The sequence below is a fragment of the Cryptomeria japonica genome, chromosome 3 (assembly GCF_030272615.1).
Source record: "Cryptomeria japonica chromosome 3, Sugi_1.0, whole genome shotgun sequence".
Taxonomy (NCBI): Eukaryota; Viridiplantae; Streptophyta; class Pinopsida; order Cupressales; family Cupressaceae; genus Cryptomeria; species Cryptomeria japonica.
In genome coordinates this window covers 355600533-355621481 of record NC_081407.1, presented here as the reverse complement: position 1 = coordinate 355621481, position 20949 = coordinate 355600533, and the positions used below count along the sequence as shown (strand labels likewise).

The window sequence follows — 20949 nt, the reverse complement described above, 5'->3', positions numbered from 1 at the left end:
CTGGGAAAAGAAAAAAGATATCGCATTTGCTTTTCCACAACTTGCACTTCCAGGTTAAAAGCCAAAAATTTCCAGGTTATAAACAAAAATCTAACTTTATGTTTCACTTCTCTTGTTCAAATATAAGAGATCTTAATCTAGAGAAAGTGATCAATGACACAGTTAACGAGAGAAAATTTATCATACATATACCCAACGGGAGAGCAATTGATTCAATCTGAATTTCATTCATTTCCATGGTATTTTGAAACCTAAATTCCTTTTTCTCAGAATCCAGTCATAAAATTGCCTCTCGTAGATAGAAATCACAACATTAAAATAGGAAATAAAAGCACAATTATCAAATTAATTGATGATGGCTGATGGTGCTAGTTTTGCAGATCTGCTTAAGTATAAAGGAATGCAATTTGCATCCACAGGCAAAATTTGGTTATGTATATAATGCCTTGAAAAGACTTATTTCACTCACACTTGGGGTAATGAAACTAAAACAATTTATTTGCTGTGAGGTAAGATTTGCCACTCACGAGTATTTGAACATACATCCCATCACCCAACCAGATTAGAATGTATGTATGAGACAAATCAAATATAAAAATGTAATCCTGAGAACAAAACAAAGATAATCAAGCTTTAGCCTGTAAAGCTGAAGCGCCAGAAATAATCTCTATCAACTCTGTTGTAATTGAAGCTTGTCGAGACCTGCATAGTAAATAAAAGTATTTGTAAGAACGAGAAAACAGCCAATCAAAACATTAAAATATGAACTTAAAAAATATAGAAACTCGTATTGCCAAAATTAAAAGAATTCCACAAGTGCAGATTTGATGGCATACCTATTATAAGATAGAGTTAGCTTATCAAGCATTTCCCCAGCATTTCTGCTGGAGCTATCCATGGCAGACATTCTGGCCCCTTGTTCACTACAGGCATTTTCCAAACAAGCATTGAACAATGCCTGCACACAAAATTGAAAGTGTTTTAGAAAATCAAATAATTAAATTTTGGTGAAGTTTGCATGCTCTGCTGGATGATTAGAGAGGGTGCTTCTTAGAAATATACTGTATAATCCCCAAATGTCACAAATAGATTTTAAACTTCAGAATCGTACTTAAAACCAAGAAAAACAATTGATACATCATTCTACTTGCTAATATTGGTGGGGCTTCTAAAATAAAGACAGATATAGAAGAGAGGTAACACTATTTACATCAAACATACCATGATCCTCCTGGATACCACTGTATTACAGACCCTCAAATATAGAAGCTGAATTCAAAATATCTGAGTTTCTTGAAAATAGAATAGCAAACCTCCAGGTCTGACAAGAACCCAGTGCTCGTAGTGAACTTATAGCAGAAAATGCAATTTAAACACCATGGATTAAAAGCTATTAGATAAATTCTGATGAAAGTTGAATTCACAAGATTTGAGTTTCTTCAAAATAGAATAGCAAACTTGCAGGTCTGATGTGATCCTCTACTTGTAACAAATTAATTGTGAAAAATGCAATTTAACTTCTCATGTGTAAAAGCTAACTAAAAAGTTTTGAGAAATTCAAGATAGACCGAACCTTAGAGGTTGTGCAGGGCAACAATCTGCAACAAGCTTAGTATCAGACTCTTCATTGCATGGAAATGTCTGGAATTGTTCTTCTAGAAATGTTGGATTCACCTAGCTCCTGTAATGGGACCCTAATCATTTCTGGCTGCACACAATCTACCTCGACTCCTCTAGCTCTGCAAAGTGTTGTTGGAATCTCCTTGTACTCATCTGTCTCATGATCAATGAGACACAAGGTGTCGTGTACAAATAGAAACTGTTGTTCCCTCCCAGAGATAAATTTCATCCTAATAATAAAGTGGGTAAATCTATATGGAAAGCAATTCCTCTTGACCGCAGGTTAGCTAGAAACCTGCAATAGAGGCGAATAGCAAGTGTATGTAACAATGGAGGTCCACATAATCATCACCAGCTAACTAGTTTGTCCTGTGCAATAGTATATATGTCCATATCTCTTGGACTATTGTACCCATCAAGTTGAGCAAACTTTCTTGAGTGCATCTCCCACTAGAGTGTACATTTTGTTGAGGACCTTCATAAATCAGTTATCAATGTGAACAACTCTACCATACCTCTCAATGCACCAATTTGGATTTGCTGCATATGCAGACATGCATAAAGGGATGTTCAACTTTTCCCAAATCCATTGAATGATGCATTGAACATGCTTGTGGTAGAATTACAAGCAGAGGTAAATGTGATGAATTATGGCCTTCATTTGCCCAAGCATGCTAGCTATGGGTTTCTCCGAAGTTGGGTCTGTCAAAAGTCTCATATCTAATGATGGTGAGAACAAGGGATAAGCTAGATGTTTTGTGTCTCATATCTAACCAAAATATATCACTGACCACCAAATCATTCACTCTCTTTCCCTGATTTCTCTTGAACCCCACCATCCCAATCAACTCATGTGACATGATCATCGGTGAACTTATTAAAAATAAAAACATATGAAATTCATCATAATTCAACTTAAATTCGTAGGATAACAAGCAGAGGTTCTTTCCATCAGTGGGTGACCAGTCCACAGTTGCTGTCAAGAGGAGCCGCCAAAGCCTTTGGGGGCCAGGCTGACTCAATGCCTTGCTGCCGGTAGGGTTTGTGGATGGCCATATTGGGAAAAGCTGCTGCTGGATACAAATCCTGTAATGTTCTACCTTTATGTGTTTGTATGGAATAGGGGATAATAACCTGCCCCAAGTTTGCTAGCCCATTAACTACCCAGAGTCAACCTTGGCTATATAGATAGAGGCCATTACATGAAGCACATATATTTTAAATTTTATGCTGCTTTTTAATTTAATATAATATAATTTGTGAGATTTTACCAAGATCAAGGGCACAATGAAAAGCATAAAGAGAGACAATAGAATGACAAGAACAAACTGTATTCTCATCAATATGCAAATGATCAACTGGATTAACCAATACAATGAATATGAGCCTGCTTATATAGGCAAGGCCATATGGATATACGAGCACACAATCATGACATGTGGCTCAATGAGAAACAAGGGTAGGTAAGAAATACTAGGGGTAGGTAGGAGAAATAATATAATATTACACAAGAGGTGGATGACCCACCGAATGTGGAGTGTAACAGCAAAATAAGACCACTAAAGGTGGAATTTCTCCTACAAGCTATATCCCTATGTGCACACTTCCCTAAGTGTCTCATATCCAAACTACGAAGAGATGCATTATCCTAAGTTAACTTAAGTAAATTGTAATAATATCCATGACGAATATTTATTTACACCAACACCCCCCCTTAAGTGCAACTTAGGGGAATGAAGACTCAAGTCAACAATGCAAGATGGGTCCCGGCTACTAGGCCATGATAGGTACACATGTACAAAATGCAAATGCAATCTCTCACAAATGGAGAAAGGGAGAAAACCCAATGGGAAAAAGCTCCCCCCAAAAAGAGAGATGAATGTACAAAAGACTCTCAAAGAAGAAGGATAAAACCTCAAAGAGGAAAAAGTCCCCCCCATAAGAGAGGAAGGAGAAGTCAGCTGACCCCCCCTAATGAGACATCCTGCACCCCCAAGAGAGCTCGCAACTGCTGGAACTTACTCTCGGTGAAAGGTTTGGTGAATATATTTGCAACCTGCTCCGCTGTAGGACAATACTGCAAATCAATGACCTGCTCCTGAATCAGCTCTCGGATGTAGTGCATATGGATCTCGATGTGTTTGGTCCGCTGGTGCTAGACCGGGTTCTTCGAGATTGCAATAGCACTCTGATTGTCGCAATGCAAAACTGTCGACCGTGGAGTGGTGAACCCAAACTTTGTGAGAATCTGCTGAAGCCCAATGGTCTCAGTAGCTGCATTAACAGCTCCTCGATACTCAACCCCAATCGAAGAGAGAGCAATAGCATGCTGCTTCTTGCTTTGCCAACAAATGGGGCCCAAACCAAGGTGAAAACTGTAACCTGAAGTAGACTTACGATCATCAAGATCGCCAGCCCAATCGGAGTCTGTGTAACCAACCAAGCGAAGTCCTGTGCCTGCTACATAGTGAATCCCATAGTGATGTGTACCCTGGATGTAATGAAGGATGCGTTTGGCGGCTTTCCAATGAAGCTCATGTGGTTCTTGCATGAGGCGGGAAATCATGCCAACTACAAATGAAATATCAGGGTGTGTGTGAGTCAAGTAGATGAGACTACCTACAAGCTGATGATACAATGTGGCATCAACTGGTGGAGAAGAGCACTGAGCCTCAAGCTTGACTCCTGAAAGAAAGGGAGATGGGGCAGGCTTACAATCAACCATATCAAAGCGTGCAAGAAGATCAAGAGCATACTTGGGCTGCGATAGAGTAATCCCGGAAGGTGACTGTGAAATCTCTATCCCGAGAAAATAGTGCAAAAGACCCAAGTCAGTTATAGCAAATCTGTCATGCAAAGAAGATTCGACCCTGCTAATGATGGATGTGGTGCTCCATGTAATGATCAAATCATCAACATAGAGAACAAGTATCAAGTGAGAGTCATCCTGTCGCAAAATGTAGACATTCGGATCAGAATGACACCTAGTGAACCCTGCTGAGAGAAGAAAGGAATCCATCTTGGCGTACCAAGCCCTGGGGGCCTGCTTAAGGCCATAGAGAGATTTCCTTAGTCTGCAAACCAAGGAAGTATCCTAGATGAAACCATGTGGCTGCTCCATATAAATCTCCTCATCAAGATCCCCATGAAGAAAAGCATTCTTCACATCCATTTGATGTACAACCCAACCATGAGCTGCAGCAATAGCAAGTGTCAAGCGAATGGAGTTCATCTTGGCTACGGGCACAAAGGTCTCAGTATAGTCAACACTTGGAACCTAAGAGAAACCTTTCGCAAGAAGCCGAGCCTTATACTTATCCACACTACCATCCACTGCAAACTTGGTCCGAAAGATCCACTTACATCGAACCATCTTTCTCCCCTTAGGGAGATGGAATAAATCCCATGTGTTGTTCCTCATCAAGGAACTATACTCTTCCTCCATAGCTTGGTCCCACTCAGGAACCCCTGATGCTTCCCGAAATGTCTGTGGATCGGAAGAGGTAGCAATGAATGCATGTGGAAGGTCTTGATGCTGTGATTGAGTCCTCCGTGTATCTAAAGGATCCCCAACAAGAGAAACCACTAATTCAAGTGTCTGTCGAGCCCAACGAGGTCTAGGTGGAGGTGAAGAACGAGGCTCCTCAACTGCAAGTGGACCTTGCGAGTTGAAGTTGAAGGAGTCTCATCAACTAAATCACTAGAATCAGTATCCACAATGGAGGAAGGTGGAGGAGGCAGAGAGGCTAAGCTAGGATAGCTTTCCTCAAAGTGAACACTCCTCTCAATAAACACCTCATGTGTCTCAGGATCCATCAATCAATATGCCTTAACACCCTAAGGATATCCAACAAATATGCAAGGCCTACTCTGAGGTTCCAACGCCTTGCGTTTTTGCGGAGGAATGCGAGCCCATGCTAGACAGCCAAAGACTCTGAAATGTCTCACAATCAGTTTCCTACTAGCCCAAGCCTCAAAAGGAGTAATACCTTGCAAGGCTTTGTGAGGAACCCGATTTTGGATGTGTGTGGCACAACTGATAGCCTTTGCCCAAAAGGAAGGATCAAAAGAACGTGCATGTATCATACAACTAGCCATTTCTTTGAGAGTTCTATTCTTGCGCTCTGCAACTCCGTTCTGCTGTGGAGTGTATGCAACAAAATGTTAAAGATCAATCCCCTCAAATGTACAAAAATCCTCAAGTCTTTTGTTCACATATTCCCTTCCATTATCTATAAGAAGAATCTTGACCACTTTCCCAATTGCTTCTCCACACGAGCCTTAAAGTCTTGAAATCTGTCAAATACTTCAATCTTATGAATAAGAAAGTAGATCCAAGTGAAGCGAGAGTAGTCATCAATGAAGGTGAGGACATAGCGGCCCTTACTAAATGAAGGTGATGGAAATGGACCTACTACATCGCTGTGAACAAATTTGAAGAACTTCCAAAGCTCTCCAAGGTTTCCCCTTATCAAACTTCTCCTTGGTATGCTTGCCCATGAAACACCCTGAACATACACCCTTTGAAAAACTGATTCAAGGTAGACCTATGACCATGTCTTTAGTGCTGAGCTGTTGAAGATAGCAGTAGTTGAGGTGACCAAACCGCTCATGCCAAAGCTTACTTTCTGATTTTGAATGAGTAAACAAGGCCCTAGAAGGAGAAATTGGCACAAAGTGGGAGAATGAATAAAGCCATGAGTTGTCATTGACTTGTCCCATTGCTACCAAGGCATCATCATCAAGTTCCTTTACCACAACTGAATCAGGTGTAAACTCAACCTTTTTCCCATTCCCATAGTGAGTGATTTGGTAGATAGAGAGAAGGTTGGTAGACAAGTTAGGAACATAAAGAACATTCTCAAATGTTCCATCATCCATGTCAATTGAACCTTTCTCTTCAACCTCAACTTGTGTATCATCACCTATGTAAATGTGAAGTACCTTAGATGGCTCCAATGAAAAAAACTGCTCCTGTGTAGAACCCATGTGATAAGAGGCACCCAAGTCAAGTATCCACTGCTATGAAGAACCTGTTGTAGCCACAAATGCTTGCCCTTTTCCCTTAGAGGAAGAGGAAGGAGATGAATCCTTCTTTGTGTAGACGGATGGCAAGTTGATGTTGTTTTTCTTAAGAAGATTTGTCAACTCATCAACTTGCTTGGTGTGGCATCGATGCTCATCATGACCATACTTCTTGCAATAAGCACAAGTTGGTTTATCCTTCTTAGGTGGAGTCCCCTTCTTGGAAGAGGATAAAAAATCGCCTTGTACTGGAGAGGATGATTGCTCTTTTTTCTGTTGTGGATTTGACTTAGATTGCTTCTTCTTCTTGTTGGAATTGTTGCATTGACTCCCTTGACTCCCTTGATTAGCCACCAAAGCCTTGGACTTTGAAGAATTGAGAAGCCCCATGTTCAACAACTTAGACTGTTCCAACATCAACATTTCTGTGAAAGCATCAAATGAAGGCATAGTGTAGGAACTCCCCACTGTCAAACGATGAGTTTGGAAGCTAGAAACAAATGCTACATATTCTGGTGCAAGCTTGTCCAACAAGTTGAATATCAACTGAGCATCATTTTTGTCAATTCCACAATCCTTAAGCTTTGCTCTTAGCTCATTTGCTTTGGTGACATAATCTTGGATTGTATCAAAATTCTTGGGATCCAAGTTGGTGAGCTCATTGTCAATCTTGTAACCTCTGATTTCATCAACTTGACCATACAATTTGGGAAATATATCCTAAGCCTCTTTGATTGTAGTACACTTCTCAATATGAAAGATGAGGTCATCTGATACATACTTGCACAAAGTTCCAAGAGCCATGCAATTTTTAGTGAGCCATTCTAACTGAGCATTAGGATCAGTCTTAGGATTTGGTGGTGCTGCTATTGTTCCATCTATGTAATGCATGAGACCTTTTTTCATTAATTTGCTCCATGCTTTAATTTTCCAAGATGCATAATTATGTGGAGTTAAAAGTGGAAATTTATGAGGACTCATTGCAACAAAAATGAAAGAGCACAAGGAAAGAGAGGCACAATAACACAAGACACCCCCCCAAATTCACTCAATCAAAGAACCCCCCCAAAATGATGATTTGGCACTTTATACTTAGTGCGTGTACAATGGGTTACTTGCAAAAAATGGCAAAGTGGACTTCTGATTTCAACTTTACAACTGTCTCAATGAGGCCAAAGGAGACTCAAACTAATAATGCAAGAGATCTAAACTAAGATCCAAGCAAATTACAAGTACCAAGGAGGTCAAAAAAGACCAATATCTGAAAGTACAATATCCACTCAAAATCTCTGAAAACTGATCATAGATTATGAAAGTAGACGAAAAAATATGCACTTTCAAAAAAAAACGGCACCTGAAAAGGAGATCATATGAGCCCAAACGAAGCCTTTGAAGTTGCAAAATCGAGGATTGGACAGGTAAAGTTGAGAGAATCTGAAAAATCTGAAAAAACCTGTGCACCAAAATTAGAAAATAACCATACCACTGCGGAGAGCACAAAAAATTAGCCCAAATAAAAAAAATTTGCACCAAAAAGGAGCAAAATTGAGTAAGTTATGAGCCTCCAAAGTTGACCCAAAAATCTAAACTGCTCAATGGAGAGGGGTCTAAAATTTTCAAAAAATGTTGACGTCAGCAAAACATTGTGCTAAATTTGAGGGTCGTCTAACCGTCAAAATGACCGTCGCACCCTTGGACCAGGCTGACTGGGCAAAAGGAATGGACCCCCCCAAAAAATAATTTCAATTTTTTATTTTTTTTATTTTCAACTAGAAAATTATTTTTTAGAAAAAAATATATATATATTGAAAAAAAATCCAAAAATTCCGTACAGTACCTACCCGAATTGGGCAAAATTTTTCTCCGACTCCCAAAATTCGACTTTTGCCAAAATAGGTCGAGTTTATACACGATTTTTATGGAAACGGCCTCCCGGACGCAATGGTGAGGATGAAAACGCTCTAGGATGCCTCCAAAATGTGCAGTACCTCAGATCCGAAAATAGAAGCCTTCCAAGATGTCTCCCAAAACCAATCAATGAAGCCCCAATAACTCTGATACCATGTGAGATTTTGCCAAGATCAAGGGCACAATGAAAAGCATAAAGAGAGACGATAGAATGACAAGAACAAACTATATTCTCATCAATATGCAAATGATCAACTGGATTAACCAATACAATGAATATGAGCCTTCTTATATAGGCAAGGCCATATGGATATACGAGCACACAATCATGACATGTGACTCAATGAGAAACGAGGGTAAGTAAGAAATACTAGGGGTAGGTAGAAGAAATAATATAATATTCCAAAAGAGGTGGATGACCCACCGAATGTGGAGTGTAACAACAAAATAAGACCACAAAAGGTGGAATTTCTCTTACAAGCTATATCCCTATGTGCACACTTCCCTAAGTGTCTCATATCCAAACTACGAAGAGATGCATTATCCTATGTTAAGTAGAGTGTAATAATATCCATGATGAATATTTATTTACACCAACATAATTTTATGTCAGCCAAATATTAGTGATATTTCTATGGATTGATATAAATGCCACCATGTTTTGATTAATATAATATTATTTAATATTTTAGAATATAAATTTAACATATTTAATATTATTTATTCTGATATTATTTAGATATATTATTTATATTTTTCTAAAAAATCATATTGATATAAAGGAAATTTTTTGGCGATATTTTTTTTTCTCATGTTGAATTTCATCTGAATTCTATTGTTTGTGAATTCAAACTCGAACCTTGTGACTTAGGTTGCAAGGGCTTCTACACTCAAGCAATCTCTCCAACAAAATGAAGTGCATTGTTCATTAAATGCAATAAAGCATGGGTCTGGTACATGTCCCTATAGGAAGCCTCCACTAACTTCCCTATACACACATATGATAGACTTGCTTTACCTTGGCAAAGGCTTATTTGAAACAAGGATACTAAAAAATATAAAGTAGGCTACCGTTGGGGAAAAGGAAATTTGCCAATGACATCATCTGCCTCCTCTTTATCCTACAAATGGAACATATTTTTAACCAGGTTAATCATGTTTGAAATTAATGTTGATCATGAATGCACAAAATATTGATACATGCAACTCATGGGGTCAAGCTAGAGAAAACTGCCAATTAGACAAGAGATGCTAACCTTATGGTCAGGCTTGTTGAGGGTCAGCTATTGCTGCTTGCACCTTCATTCTACATGGTTTCAAGGCACCCTTCGATTTTGCATGCCTTGAAATTGCTTGTTCAAGGCAAGTTGATTAATAATCAGCATTGAGATAAGAGTGTAGAGGCAAACACCAATCTCCTTTGTTGGGCATCCAGATCAATTAACATTTGATCTTGTTGGTTAACAGATTTATCACCTAACTCTATATTCTCACACCCACAAAGGTGACAAATGTAACCACAATTGAACCAGTCAAAACAAACTAACTACTGACTAATTCTCTGCTTATTTTACAAGGTGGTAGCTACCTTCATATAATATTCAATGAATAAAGAATTAACCAAAATGCTTTTAACCCAAAAGCAAATAAGGAAAGAGCTTTTAACCAAAAAGCTTTGCAAAGGCATAAAATACAAAACACTATTTTTTTTGGATTTTCCAGATTTCGAATCAACTAAATTACCACAAAATATCATTCACAGATAATAACCTTGCAGCAACAGAAATTTCAAACCATCCACCATCTCAATATAAATTTATCCACTGATAACCATTCAAAAGGACAAAAAACATCCACACATCATAATTCAAAGATTACGAATATCTGAGAGCCACCTAAATTTTTTCTATATTCAAAACAGTAGAACAAAAATATGCTTAAAGAAGTTTATGCTCTTAAGAGTAAAACAAAGTTTGCCCAAAAGATCTCCTAAATCTACTAATCAACTTATTTATAACAATTCTCCCAAGTCCTTTCCGTTTCAAGAAACGGTTTCTTTAAAGATAATGGTCTTGAAAGTGATCGTTCTCAAAACAAAAAAAGATCCACTAAACAACAAAATCTAAATCACATCACAAAACCGTAAGGCTATAAAGTCACCGGACTCAAGCTCCAACATTGGGTGTTAGGTATTGTTTTGCAATCCGTTTGTCAATCTTGTCTGCTATTTCCTCTTCTTCAATCAGTGTCAAAAGGATATCTGTAAACGCTTCCTCGTCGAATACAATAGCTCGAAAAAAGTCAATCAAGTTCATGAAGATATCCTCCTGCAATTCCTCAAGATCCGGCTGCACCACAGGGCCTTTCTTAGCTTTAAGCATCATCTTGTTGAACTCAATTATCCAGGTTTCTTCCTGCTGCGAGCTCGTCCTACAAGCGTTGTTCGTGGTTTTCAGCTTGTTCTGCAATCTTTCCTAATATAACGACGACCTTCCTATATTCAGTGAAATCAATACGTGCTTTCCATGCAAAAGACCATAACTGTCGGACTATATCCTCCTGCTCTTTCTCTCGCCAATTCAAATCTGGGTTGTGAAATGGCAATTGACCGTCATGAGGCAAAACCATTATGACGCAAGCCAATCATGACAATCTCCTTTTTTTAGCCATCTCCAAGGGTGGTATATTAATGTTTTCTGCAAAAATGACAACATCGAATGTTGTAACGCATGTTGCCACCCCTTTCGTGTCCTTAATTGTTCAATTGTCATTAATGACAGTACTTTGTAAATCTTCCCTTGATTTGTTTCCTGGAAGCTGTGCATCACGTGGCAGCTGACGAGCGAAAAAACAACAGCTAGAGGCAATTATTCTTATCATCTTGACAGGCTCATTTAATTCCGGCAGCGTTGGAGCTTGATCCATCTTTATCACCACCTTTGTTGCTGCTTCAGCCAGCTTATGGCATGAGTTCGAAGTCATATCATCAAGAGTATGGTCGCCTCGAAATGAGAGATGTCCTCGGAGATTTCGATGAAGCCCAACCCAAAAGGTGTCGAGGAATCGGGAGGTCGGACAAATCTGCAACCCTCAAACTTGTTCTAAAGACAGCCGCAAACCCGACATTATCGTGGCATTGAACTCCCGCGGGACTTCCTCAAGCATATCGGGTGGTTGGGAAGTTTTGAAAATATAGAACCCCGCGACAGAGGTTAAGAAACACAGAAAGGCTGTGACAAATGCAAGAAGGAAGAAAATCAATGAAGAGTTTACGACTAACCAAAATTTCAAAACTTATAGGTAACAGATCTGCTATAAGTTGTTCCAATGCAGCTAACACTCTTGGGTTCTGCATAAATGTGTATGTGTGCATTTGGTGTGTTTAGCTAGAAAAGGCAACCTGGGCTATAAATAATAATTTAACTAAAAAAATGTAGGAAATAAATCCAATTTTATTGCAAAAGTAAGTATCTTAATGTTAAAATAAAATAACAGTTTAAAATGTAAGGTTTTTTCTTTTTATAATTTTTGGATGAAATGCAGATAGCTATGGAGTTTTTGAAAGTAAGATGTAGTTTGTCAACTGCAATTACTGATGATTTTCTTTTTGTTTTCCGTCTTTATGCAATTCTTCTAAATGTGAAAATTCAGCTTTTAATATGACAATTATTTAAAATAACACAGAATGTTTTTGATGATGAAACATGAAATGCAGCTTTTAAGTTCTTTCGTATGTGCACAAATATAACTTCCAATCTGACAAAGATTTAATGAAGAACTACGGTTTTATGTGACCCTTTTCAAATGCAAAATCAATTTTCTTTCTCTGGATGCCTTCTGTGACAGCAAAATGCAATTTTGGAAAGGCTATGTTTTTGTACTTTCTTTTTGTTTTCCTGAATATAGAGATAATGAAGTTGGCGCATGTTAGAAAAAGTACAATAGATCTATTGCAAACAGAATTGCATGTGGTAAGGAAGAGTCTGGAGTGTGGGTTATGAGTAAACCCAACCCAAGCCTCTGAAATACTCTAGATTTTTTATATTCTTCAGCAGATAGGCTGAATAGCAAATTTAATAAAACAAACTAATCTAGATCTAATTAATTTTAATCAAAATCTAAAAAACCAATAATTAATCTAAAAATATTAGCCTCAGTCTAGGAACACTAGACTATTAAAACAGGAAATGAAAATCTCGATCTTTAGCAACATGCTTCACGTCAGAAGCAAGATGGGTAAATTGTGTCCTCCGCATGGGCACCTCAATTTATCTCTAGGGAATGAACAGCAGGAGACATTGGATGCTAACACAATAATATTAGTGAAAAACCAGAGGACTGTGGCTGTAGTAGAAAATTGGCAAAGTTTGGGCTGTCTAAATGAAAGCCAAAAAGAGATATTTTATATAGGAATGAGAAACAGATGAAAGACAAAAAACAAAAGATCTAGAACCGGGCATTTTTTAGAAAGTAGAGAAAATTTGTCTGGTATAATCCCCGTACAATCATTTTAACCTGCCACTTTTCAAGAGAGTGTGGTTCTGTAACTGCCACAACAGTTTTATATGTAGCACAGCCACCTGTGAAAAATCTGCAGTTACACCAAAAGATAGCAAAATTTTCTAAAACCAAAACATGGAAGCAAATGGGATAATGTTAAGGAACTATGGAGCACAACAGAATGGCCTAGCCCCACAGACTGAAGACTGAAGTCAACTTCTGTTTTCTATTGGTTGAGGGCCTTTGATCATAACTGGACCTAAGGATATTGGCCATGCATGTTTGGGCACTAAATGAGGTTTGGACTAAGCATAGACTCGGCGAGGTGACTCGATTTGGGACTCGGGACTCAGCAAAAAAACTCAGTGCAGACTTGACAAGTGAAAAACCCAATAAATTTAGAGATTTTAAAGGATTTAAAACTTGTTTCTGTTAGGGTTTCAAGCAGATCCGAAGCAAATATGAACTAACAATTATGTGCAGATTTAAATACAAAAGATAAAGAAATAAAACAGGACACAGATAACACAGAGATTTAACGTGGTTCACCCGGAATGGGTTACGTCCACCATACACAGTCGTCCAATCTTTCTTATTATCCAGCAAAAACAATACATCAACATTACAATGCCTTAAGCATTCCAGCCGCTTATAACATGCATTTTTAGGGCAAAAACAAAGTTGGCCTTTTTAGGGTTTTATTACAATGTTGGTTTTCATAAAAATAAAAAATACCCAAAAAACATTTTCTCGGGGGCTCCCGCCCCCGAACCCCTACCCGGCCCCGAACACCAACGAGGATACGTGCTAAGTGTACAGTACTTTGCTGATCAGTCGCCACATTTCAACAGTTTCATGCACCCTTTATATAATAAACCTTGAAGACACAATAACATCATCAAATAGAAACTAATTTGATCACATACACAAGTATACATCGATCATATAATTACAAATGCAAATTAAAGTCGAAGGAAATAGCACGCTTAGATATATAAATATTGTCAAATGTAAACAAAACTCATGGAATATAAGATCCTTCACATCAAGTATTCCAAACAATAATCAGAACAATAACTAGAAGGCAACTAAAGTAGGTCACACTAACTAGTGTGGATTTGGGAGTGAAGATGCAATGATAAGTTGCACAAGGTGTTAAATGTAACAAAAACCCAACGATAGAAGGGGTGCGGGGGCTATGACCTTCAAAAAAAAATTGAAGAAAAAGAGAAAAGAGAGAATGAAGAGAGCAAAATGACATTTGTATTGAGCAAAATTATGCTTTCAAGGACATTTTAGGGTTTTTGGATGCAAAAACTGTTTTTATTTTTTTATTTTTGAGATTTAAGAAAAAAAATATTTTGAGTCTAGCCAAGTCTAGGAGACAAGACTCGCTCGGACTCGGTGAGTCTCGCTCAGCCTCAGCTAAGTCCGAGTCTAAACCCCCAGGACTCGCTGAGGGTGACTCGACTCGGGACTCCCCGAGTCTAGGCGAGTCTTGGAACTATGTTTTATACTCATCCTAATGGATATTGAAGTTACCGTCTTGGCCTTGGAAACAAAAACAACAATCTTTATAGGCTTCTTTGCACACTACAAATGCAAAAAATAAATTAACCACTTTAGCATTGTAACACATCCCCAAGTTCAAATCCCCAAACAAACAACTAAAAGAGGATTTCTAAGTGGTGACTTTGGTTTTCCATTGTAGCTTATAATGTATACATTTAAAAGTAGGTACTAAACACTAAGTCAACTGTTGTGGTCACTGCCTCTAAGGGCATGCCTGGCTGCCCCAATGTGGTTGCCATCTCTTAGTGTGCATTGGGCTGCCTAGCTGTGACTGCCACCTCTCAACTGTGATTGGTTGTTCCACTGTGTTTGCTGCCTCTAATGCATGGTTGGCTGCCTAAACATGGTCACCATCCCTTAGTGTGTGGTTAGCCACCCACCTATATTAGACTCTCACTGGATTCTAGTGGTGCCTCTTGAGTTCTATGTTGAAATAGAGGGAGGAGGGTCCCCTTGTGACCTCTATTAGTACAAGTTGGGCTAAAATTCCCATCTTCCCAATTATTAAAAAAGCATAATGCAACTGCAAAAAAAAGCATCTTTTAAACCTTAATAAAAAGAAAAATTTATACTTTCTATCCCACAAACAAACCAAAACATCAACATTGTAGCCCATTGCAAAAGCAAATAAAACCTCATTTAAGTAAATAAAAAACAGCAATTGTTATTGCGCATTCATAGAATAGAAAATACCTATGTTATTGGTCCAGCCCCTACAGAGCTTAAATCTCGATCCAATCCAACCTAGGTTCAAGGTCCCAATTCGCTTCCCACTGGGTACAGGCAAGGTCCCAACAATTCCTTGCAGGTTGAACTTGAGAAAACCCAAGGTGAACTTGGTAGGTACCTGTTGTGAGGTTTTCACACATCGCCCCATTGCAAATGGAGACCCCCTACTTTTTAGGTCCTTCTGGTCTTTTGGCTTTGTTTTTTGGGTCTTTTCCTAGCAGTCTCGTCAGTCTCTCTGCTTTGCAAGTGTTCGAGGGTCATTTGGATCTAGTTTGTTTTTCGTTTGAGCAAGTTTGGTGAAGTCTAGGGCATGTTTTGTCTTTTTTTAGGGTTTCTGCCTTTCATCCTAGATTTTAGGGGTTTTTGTTAGGGTTTTGAAGAAACTAAACTTAGAACTGGAATCGAGACCCTTCAAGGAACCTCCCAGTAAAATTTGACCGAATTCTGAGCACTTACTATTTTTAGTAAGTTTCACTGCCTCCCGTCCTTTTTCTTGTTGATTGGTCTAATTTTGCCAAAAATCAAACTTACTATTTTTAGTAAGTTCTTTTCCTAACCTATTTTGCCCAAACCTTGACATTTTGAAACACTTACTATTTGGGAAAATCTATTTTTGGCAAGTTCTTCACAGGAAAACACTGAAAAACTGAACATCCCAGAAGACGCGGAAGACTGAACAATCCTGAAGATCATTTCTAAATCCATAAGAGTCAGAAGGCAGACAAGTTGAAAAAAAAAATGGTTAAGTATGGAGCTCCTATTCAAGAAGAAGTAAGCATGCAAAATCATATAAGTCCAGAAATTCACATCAATCCACTGTCACCCTGATCCGCAAATGGCCTGAAATTTGACTAAGTCTGAAAATTTGAAAGATCTTCCAAAATCCAGAATTTGCCTTATGATTCGTAGGGACCTGAAACCACTCTCAAACATCCTGACAATACATATGAAATATAACTTAAAGTATAAGAAAGGAAAAAGGCATATTGAAGGTGCCACTTATACTTAAATGTTATATTTCATATATATACATGTCCTGAATTGGTAGAAAACATCAAATTCTTCCTTCATGGCCAAAATCCGCCCAAGCACTTAGCAAGGCGCCAAAATGGAGGGGTCATGGAGGATTGAGCATTTGATGAAATTCCTCCTCCATAGTGAAATTCCGCCCAAACACTCAACAGGGCGCCAAAATGGAGGGGTCGTGGAGGATTCAGAATTTGATGAAATTCCTCCTCCACAGTCAAAATCCACCCAAGACATTTGCATGGCGCCAAAGTAGGGTATGCATGGAAAATGAACGAACAATGAAAATCCATGACCCAAGCAAATTAGCGCCCAAGCACAGGATGGGGCGCCAAATCCATGAAGGCATGGAAGAATGCAAAATGAAGGAATTCCTTGACCAAGTCAAAACGCTGCCTAGGAACAAAGGAGGGCGCCAAAGTAGTATTCTCATGGACAATAGACAAATGATGAAATCCTCCTCCATGTTGAATTTCCGCCCAACACTCAGAGTGTTGAGAAGGGGTAATGAAGGAAAATCCTCCAAATCATGAATTCCAAGACTAGTTCAAAATTCCGCCTAAGGAAGATGATAGATGCCAGAATTGCTAAGTCGAGGATAATCAAGGAAATGATGAATTTTGTCTTGAATTCCATGCTTAAGCTTGAAAACTCAAAAAATTGGCTAAGGCATGAAGAATTTCCTTCCTCAGGGGTAAGGAAAAAATTTATTTCCAAAGGAGAATTCCTTCACAACATGAATTCCATGCCGGGATGAATTGAAGGTGGAAAAAACAATTTCTAAGGCAAGGAAGAAATCAAGGATGAATTGAACAAGAAATTCCCCCCCAGGGAAAAAATTGAAAAATCCATTCTCGGGCATCAAGAATCATTCGAATTTGAAAATGATGGTGGACTTGGAGTCGTGAGGGAATTTTCTCTCTCCTGGAACCTAGAACCCTAATTTGAAAATTTTCCTAAAAAATAGGAAATGTGCAAAATTGATGAAAGGTCTTCTCCAAGGCAAGGAAAATTCAAAATCTCAGGAAAATTCTTCCCAGATAAAGTTTTCTCTCTCCAAGGGTTTCTCGCCAAGTGGCAGCCGAGTCAACGCATGAAGAATTAATGGAGCATCTTTTGCATGTAGCCGTCACATTTAAGGCATTATGGCAGATTCTTTTTTTGCATGCAGTTGTCACGTTCAAGAGACGATGGTGCATTTATGGCATCATGGAGCGATTTTGCATGGAGGCATATTTATTGCATTTATGATTTATTGGGCGAGCTTGATGGATGATGGTGCATTCAATGCACAATGGATGCCATTTTTGGCAGGAATGTAATTAATTGTAATGGGATGGAATTAATTGTATATGGGCATAATGGGCATTTATTGTTGATCCCACCTTGTTGCATCATGTGTGGGGAATCTTTTAGGGAGAAACCCTAATTTGGGTTTTGCATGTAGCCAGGGCTTGAAGCCTATATAAAGGGGTGACCCCCCTCATTTGTAAGAGGGAGCTTTGTATGAAATTGTTGCGATAAGGTTTTGAGATAATAACAGTGAAACATTGTTCTCTGATGGTGTCCACTTAAGTTATTTTTTCAAAACTTGCATGGTTTCACCTTCCTCACTTAGAGTAGAATTTTATTTTCTCAATTGTTAAATGAAATGCTTTGATTTCAATGGAGAATGCAATGGTGTCTGATGAATTTCCATGGTCCATACTTTTTGCATCTTGTTGATTGTAAGTTGCAGTGTAAAGTTAACCCGAGCCACTAAAATTGTGCTAAGTTCGGTTGTGGACAGTCGTTTGGATTGCACCATTTTGGGTATTCAAATGCACTTTCTCGATTTGAAAATCCTTCAACATCCTCAGAAGATTGCACTGGTTCTTGCGGAGTTGTAGTTAAACTTGGCGAAGCAGAGCCTGGTTTATTTGGAATTTGTCCACCAGAGCACTATTCATTGTTATCACTACCCTTAGGAGTAGATTTAGATCCTTCTAAACCCTTTCCATTTTACTTTCAGTTCATTTTAGTTAGTTTGAAGCTGAAGCATCATAGATTCGCTATATCCGATGATGAAGTTCCAGTCACAGCAAAGAAGTGAAAGATCGATGCAAACGTAAGGCCCCTTGGATTACCAACAATCACATCAGCCAATTGAGTTACGTTCGTAGCATAAAGGAACCTTGGAGTCGATTGTTTGAACTTCTTGCAATCTTAGCATGCAATCGCACTTTGATCAAGAGAGAGTGAAGTGACCATTAGGCAACTTTATTCTGTGTTCGACATAGTCATAAAAAACACGTCAACAATACCCGTGCAAATTTGTTGATTTTGTCCTTTCTCTTTTTGAATCTTTCCACCTAAAAGTGCAATTTGACCCCAAACCCTAAAACATGCTATAGAAATCATCATAAAGGCAAAAGAAAACCCATTTTTCCTATTGTGAATGAAAAACAAAAATATTATCCTCCATTGTTGAACTTATTTATTTGCTTGCAATTACACAAATAGAGTTGAAGATTGATTGTTGAATGTTCCAAGCTGGTTGTGCTATTCCTACGCATTTTGAAGAGTCTGTTTGTTGTCAAAGAAATCGTAGAGGAAAATTTATTCAAAAGAGGTAGGTTTTTTTTAAGTTTTTGGTTTTTTATCCTACATTTCTTTTCTACAAATGAACTCTTGTTTTGTTTTAAAGTTTTTCATTTGTTTTCATTCTTCTAAGTATCTATAACACATCCTTAATTTTTTTTAAATGAATTAACTATTAAGTTGTATTTATATATATTTGTTTCTATTTGTTTCAATTCTTTGAATGTGTTGTTTATTGAACTTGTTGTCTTAGGTATTACAATGCGAACTGATTCTAGCTCCGTGAGTTGAACCCACTTAAAAACAAACCCAAACAATGCTCTTTGGAAATATGTTGAAAATGTAAATCAGCTTCCAAGTGGTGGGGGTTATGTTTGGATGTGTAGTCAATGTAAATTTACATATTCAAGCTTATAAAATTGAGAGAAAGGCCATTTGTGCAATATCCCTACACAAGGCATCAAATATTGTCCAAGAAAAGATGGCAATGGCATTCCGTAAGCAAAAATATCTTTTGTTAAAGAAAGGATCTTGAGGGATGAAGCCCCCTCCACCACCTTCTCATTTTCAACCTACAAAGAGCCACCCATTTCTCTCCACACTAGAAGAACACCATGTGGCCTCTATACAAAGATCAAAGGGAACATTGGAAATAGCATTTCATAACATGTCTCAAGAGATTGTCAATCAACACATAGCGAGATATATCTATGTGAATGGATTGGCATTCAATGTTGTTTGCTCGCCATATTGGCAACAAATGGAGAAAGCAATTAATCAGACTAGAAAAGGGTACAAGGGCCTGATTTTTTAGAAGGTATCTCACACCTTATTGGAAAAAGAGAAGTTTGTAGAGGATTCCTTGAAGCCCATAAGGGATCAGTGGGTTGAATCAAGGGTGTCCATCATTTTTTATGGATCGAAAGATACAAAAAGTCATCCATTGATCAATGTTATTGTAGTGTCCCCTAAAGGGGCAACTATTTTAGAGCAATGGATTGTGAAGGGGAGGTGAAGGATGGTGCATTTATTGCTAACATTCTTTTTCGATCCATTGAGGAAGTAGGCCCTTGAAATGTTGTGCAAGTTATAACAAGTGATGCCAAAAATTGTAGAGCAGTTGGGTTATTAGTTAAGGAGCCTCGTTCACACATTTTTTTGGACACCTTGTGCTGTCCACTCCCTCAACCTTATGCAACAAAAATTGGCACGAAAATTGATTGGATCAAACAAGTGTATGTTGAGGCAAGGGATATCCAAATCTTGATCACCAACCACCACATATCACAAGGCATATTTAGAATATTCTCAAAATTGGAGTTATTGAAGGCAAGTCAAATAATAAATATGTTTCACTTTAGTAAATTTTATATTTTAGCTTTAATTTTTGTAAATTTAAATCTTTTTAAAATTTAATTTTCAAATAGGTTGTTGAGACCCATTTTGCCTCCAACACAAATATAATGGGATGACTTGTGAAGGTTCTTGAGGCACTTTCCAATGTAGTCATCAGCCCAAATTGGTCCATGTGGAAGCAATCTAGCACTACAAAGGCAGCAAAGGCTAAGCAAAAGATTCTAGATGACATTTGGTGGTATCATGTTGAGTATCTCCTCAATTTCACTAAACCCATATTGAGCATGATTCGTTATACCAACAAGGATATATTACGAAAGTAATTTGGTAAAAATGATTGTTGTATTTACGAATGATCATGAAGATCATTATAAAGCATTACAAAGAATCTCAAAATAGAAAGATTCTAATAGGAAACTAAAATTACAATATATTACATTATTGAGCATTAATAACTTAGGAAAATATAATATTAATACCCTCCCTTAATGCTCAATCTATCAACTACACCAATAGACCACTTGAATTTAACAAATTTATCTGGACTGAGGGGCTTGGTGAGAATATCGTCTTGCTGCTCCACTGTAGGAACATACAGCAACTGAATGGATCCGTCTTCAACCAGCTGTCGAA

At 38.1% G+C, this 20949-nt stretch overlaps 1 protein-coding gene across 1 annotated transcript in view; it reads right to left on the bottom strand.

The window, feature by feature from the left end:
- Positions 1-313: 313 nt before the first annotated feature.
- Positions 314-20949, bottom strand: part of LOC131080001 (ATP synthase subunit gamma, mitochondrial) — a 132468-nt gene continuing 111832 nt past the window's right edge. Inside the window, exons 8-9 of the mRNA XM_058018051.2 lie at positions 837-958; positions 314-702 (exon numbers count right to left, since the gene is read on the bottom strand). Of these exons, the coding sequence (XP_057874034.2) occupies positions 627-702; positions 837-958 (198 nt within the window). The 3' untranslated portion in view covers positions 314-626. The remainder of the gene's footprint in view (positions 703-836; positions 959-20949) is intronic.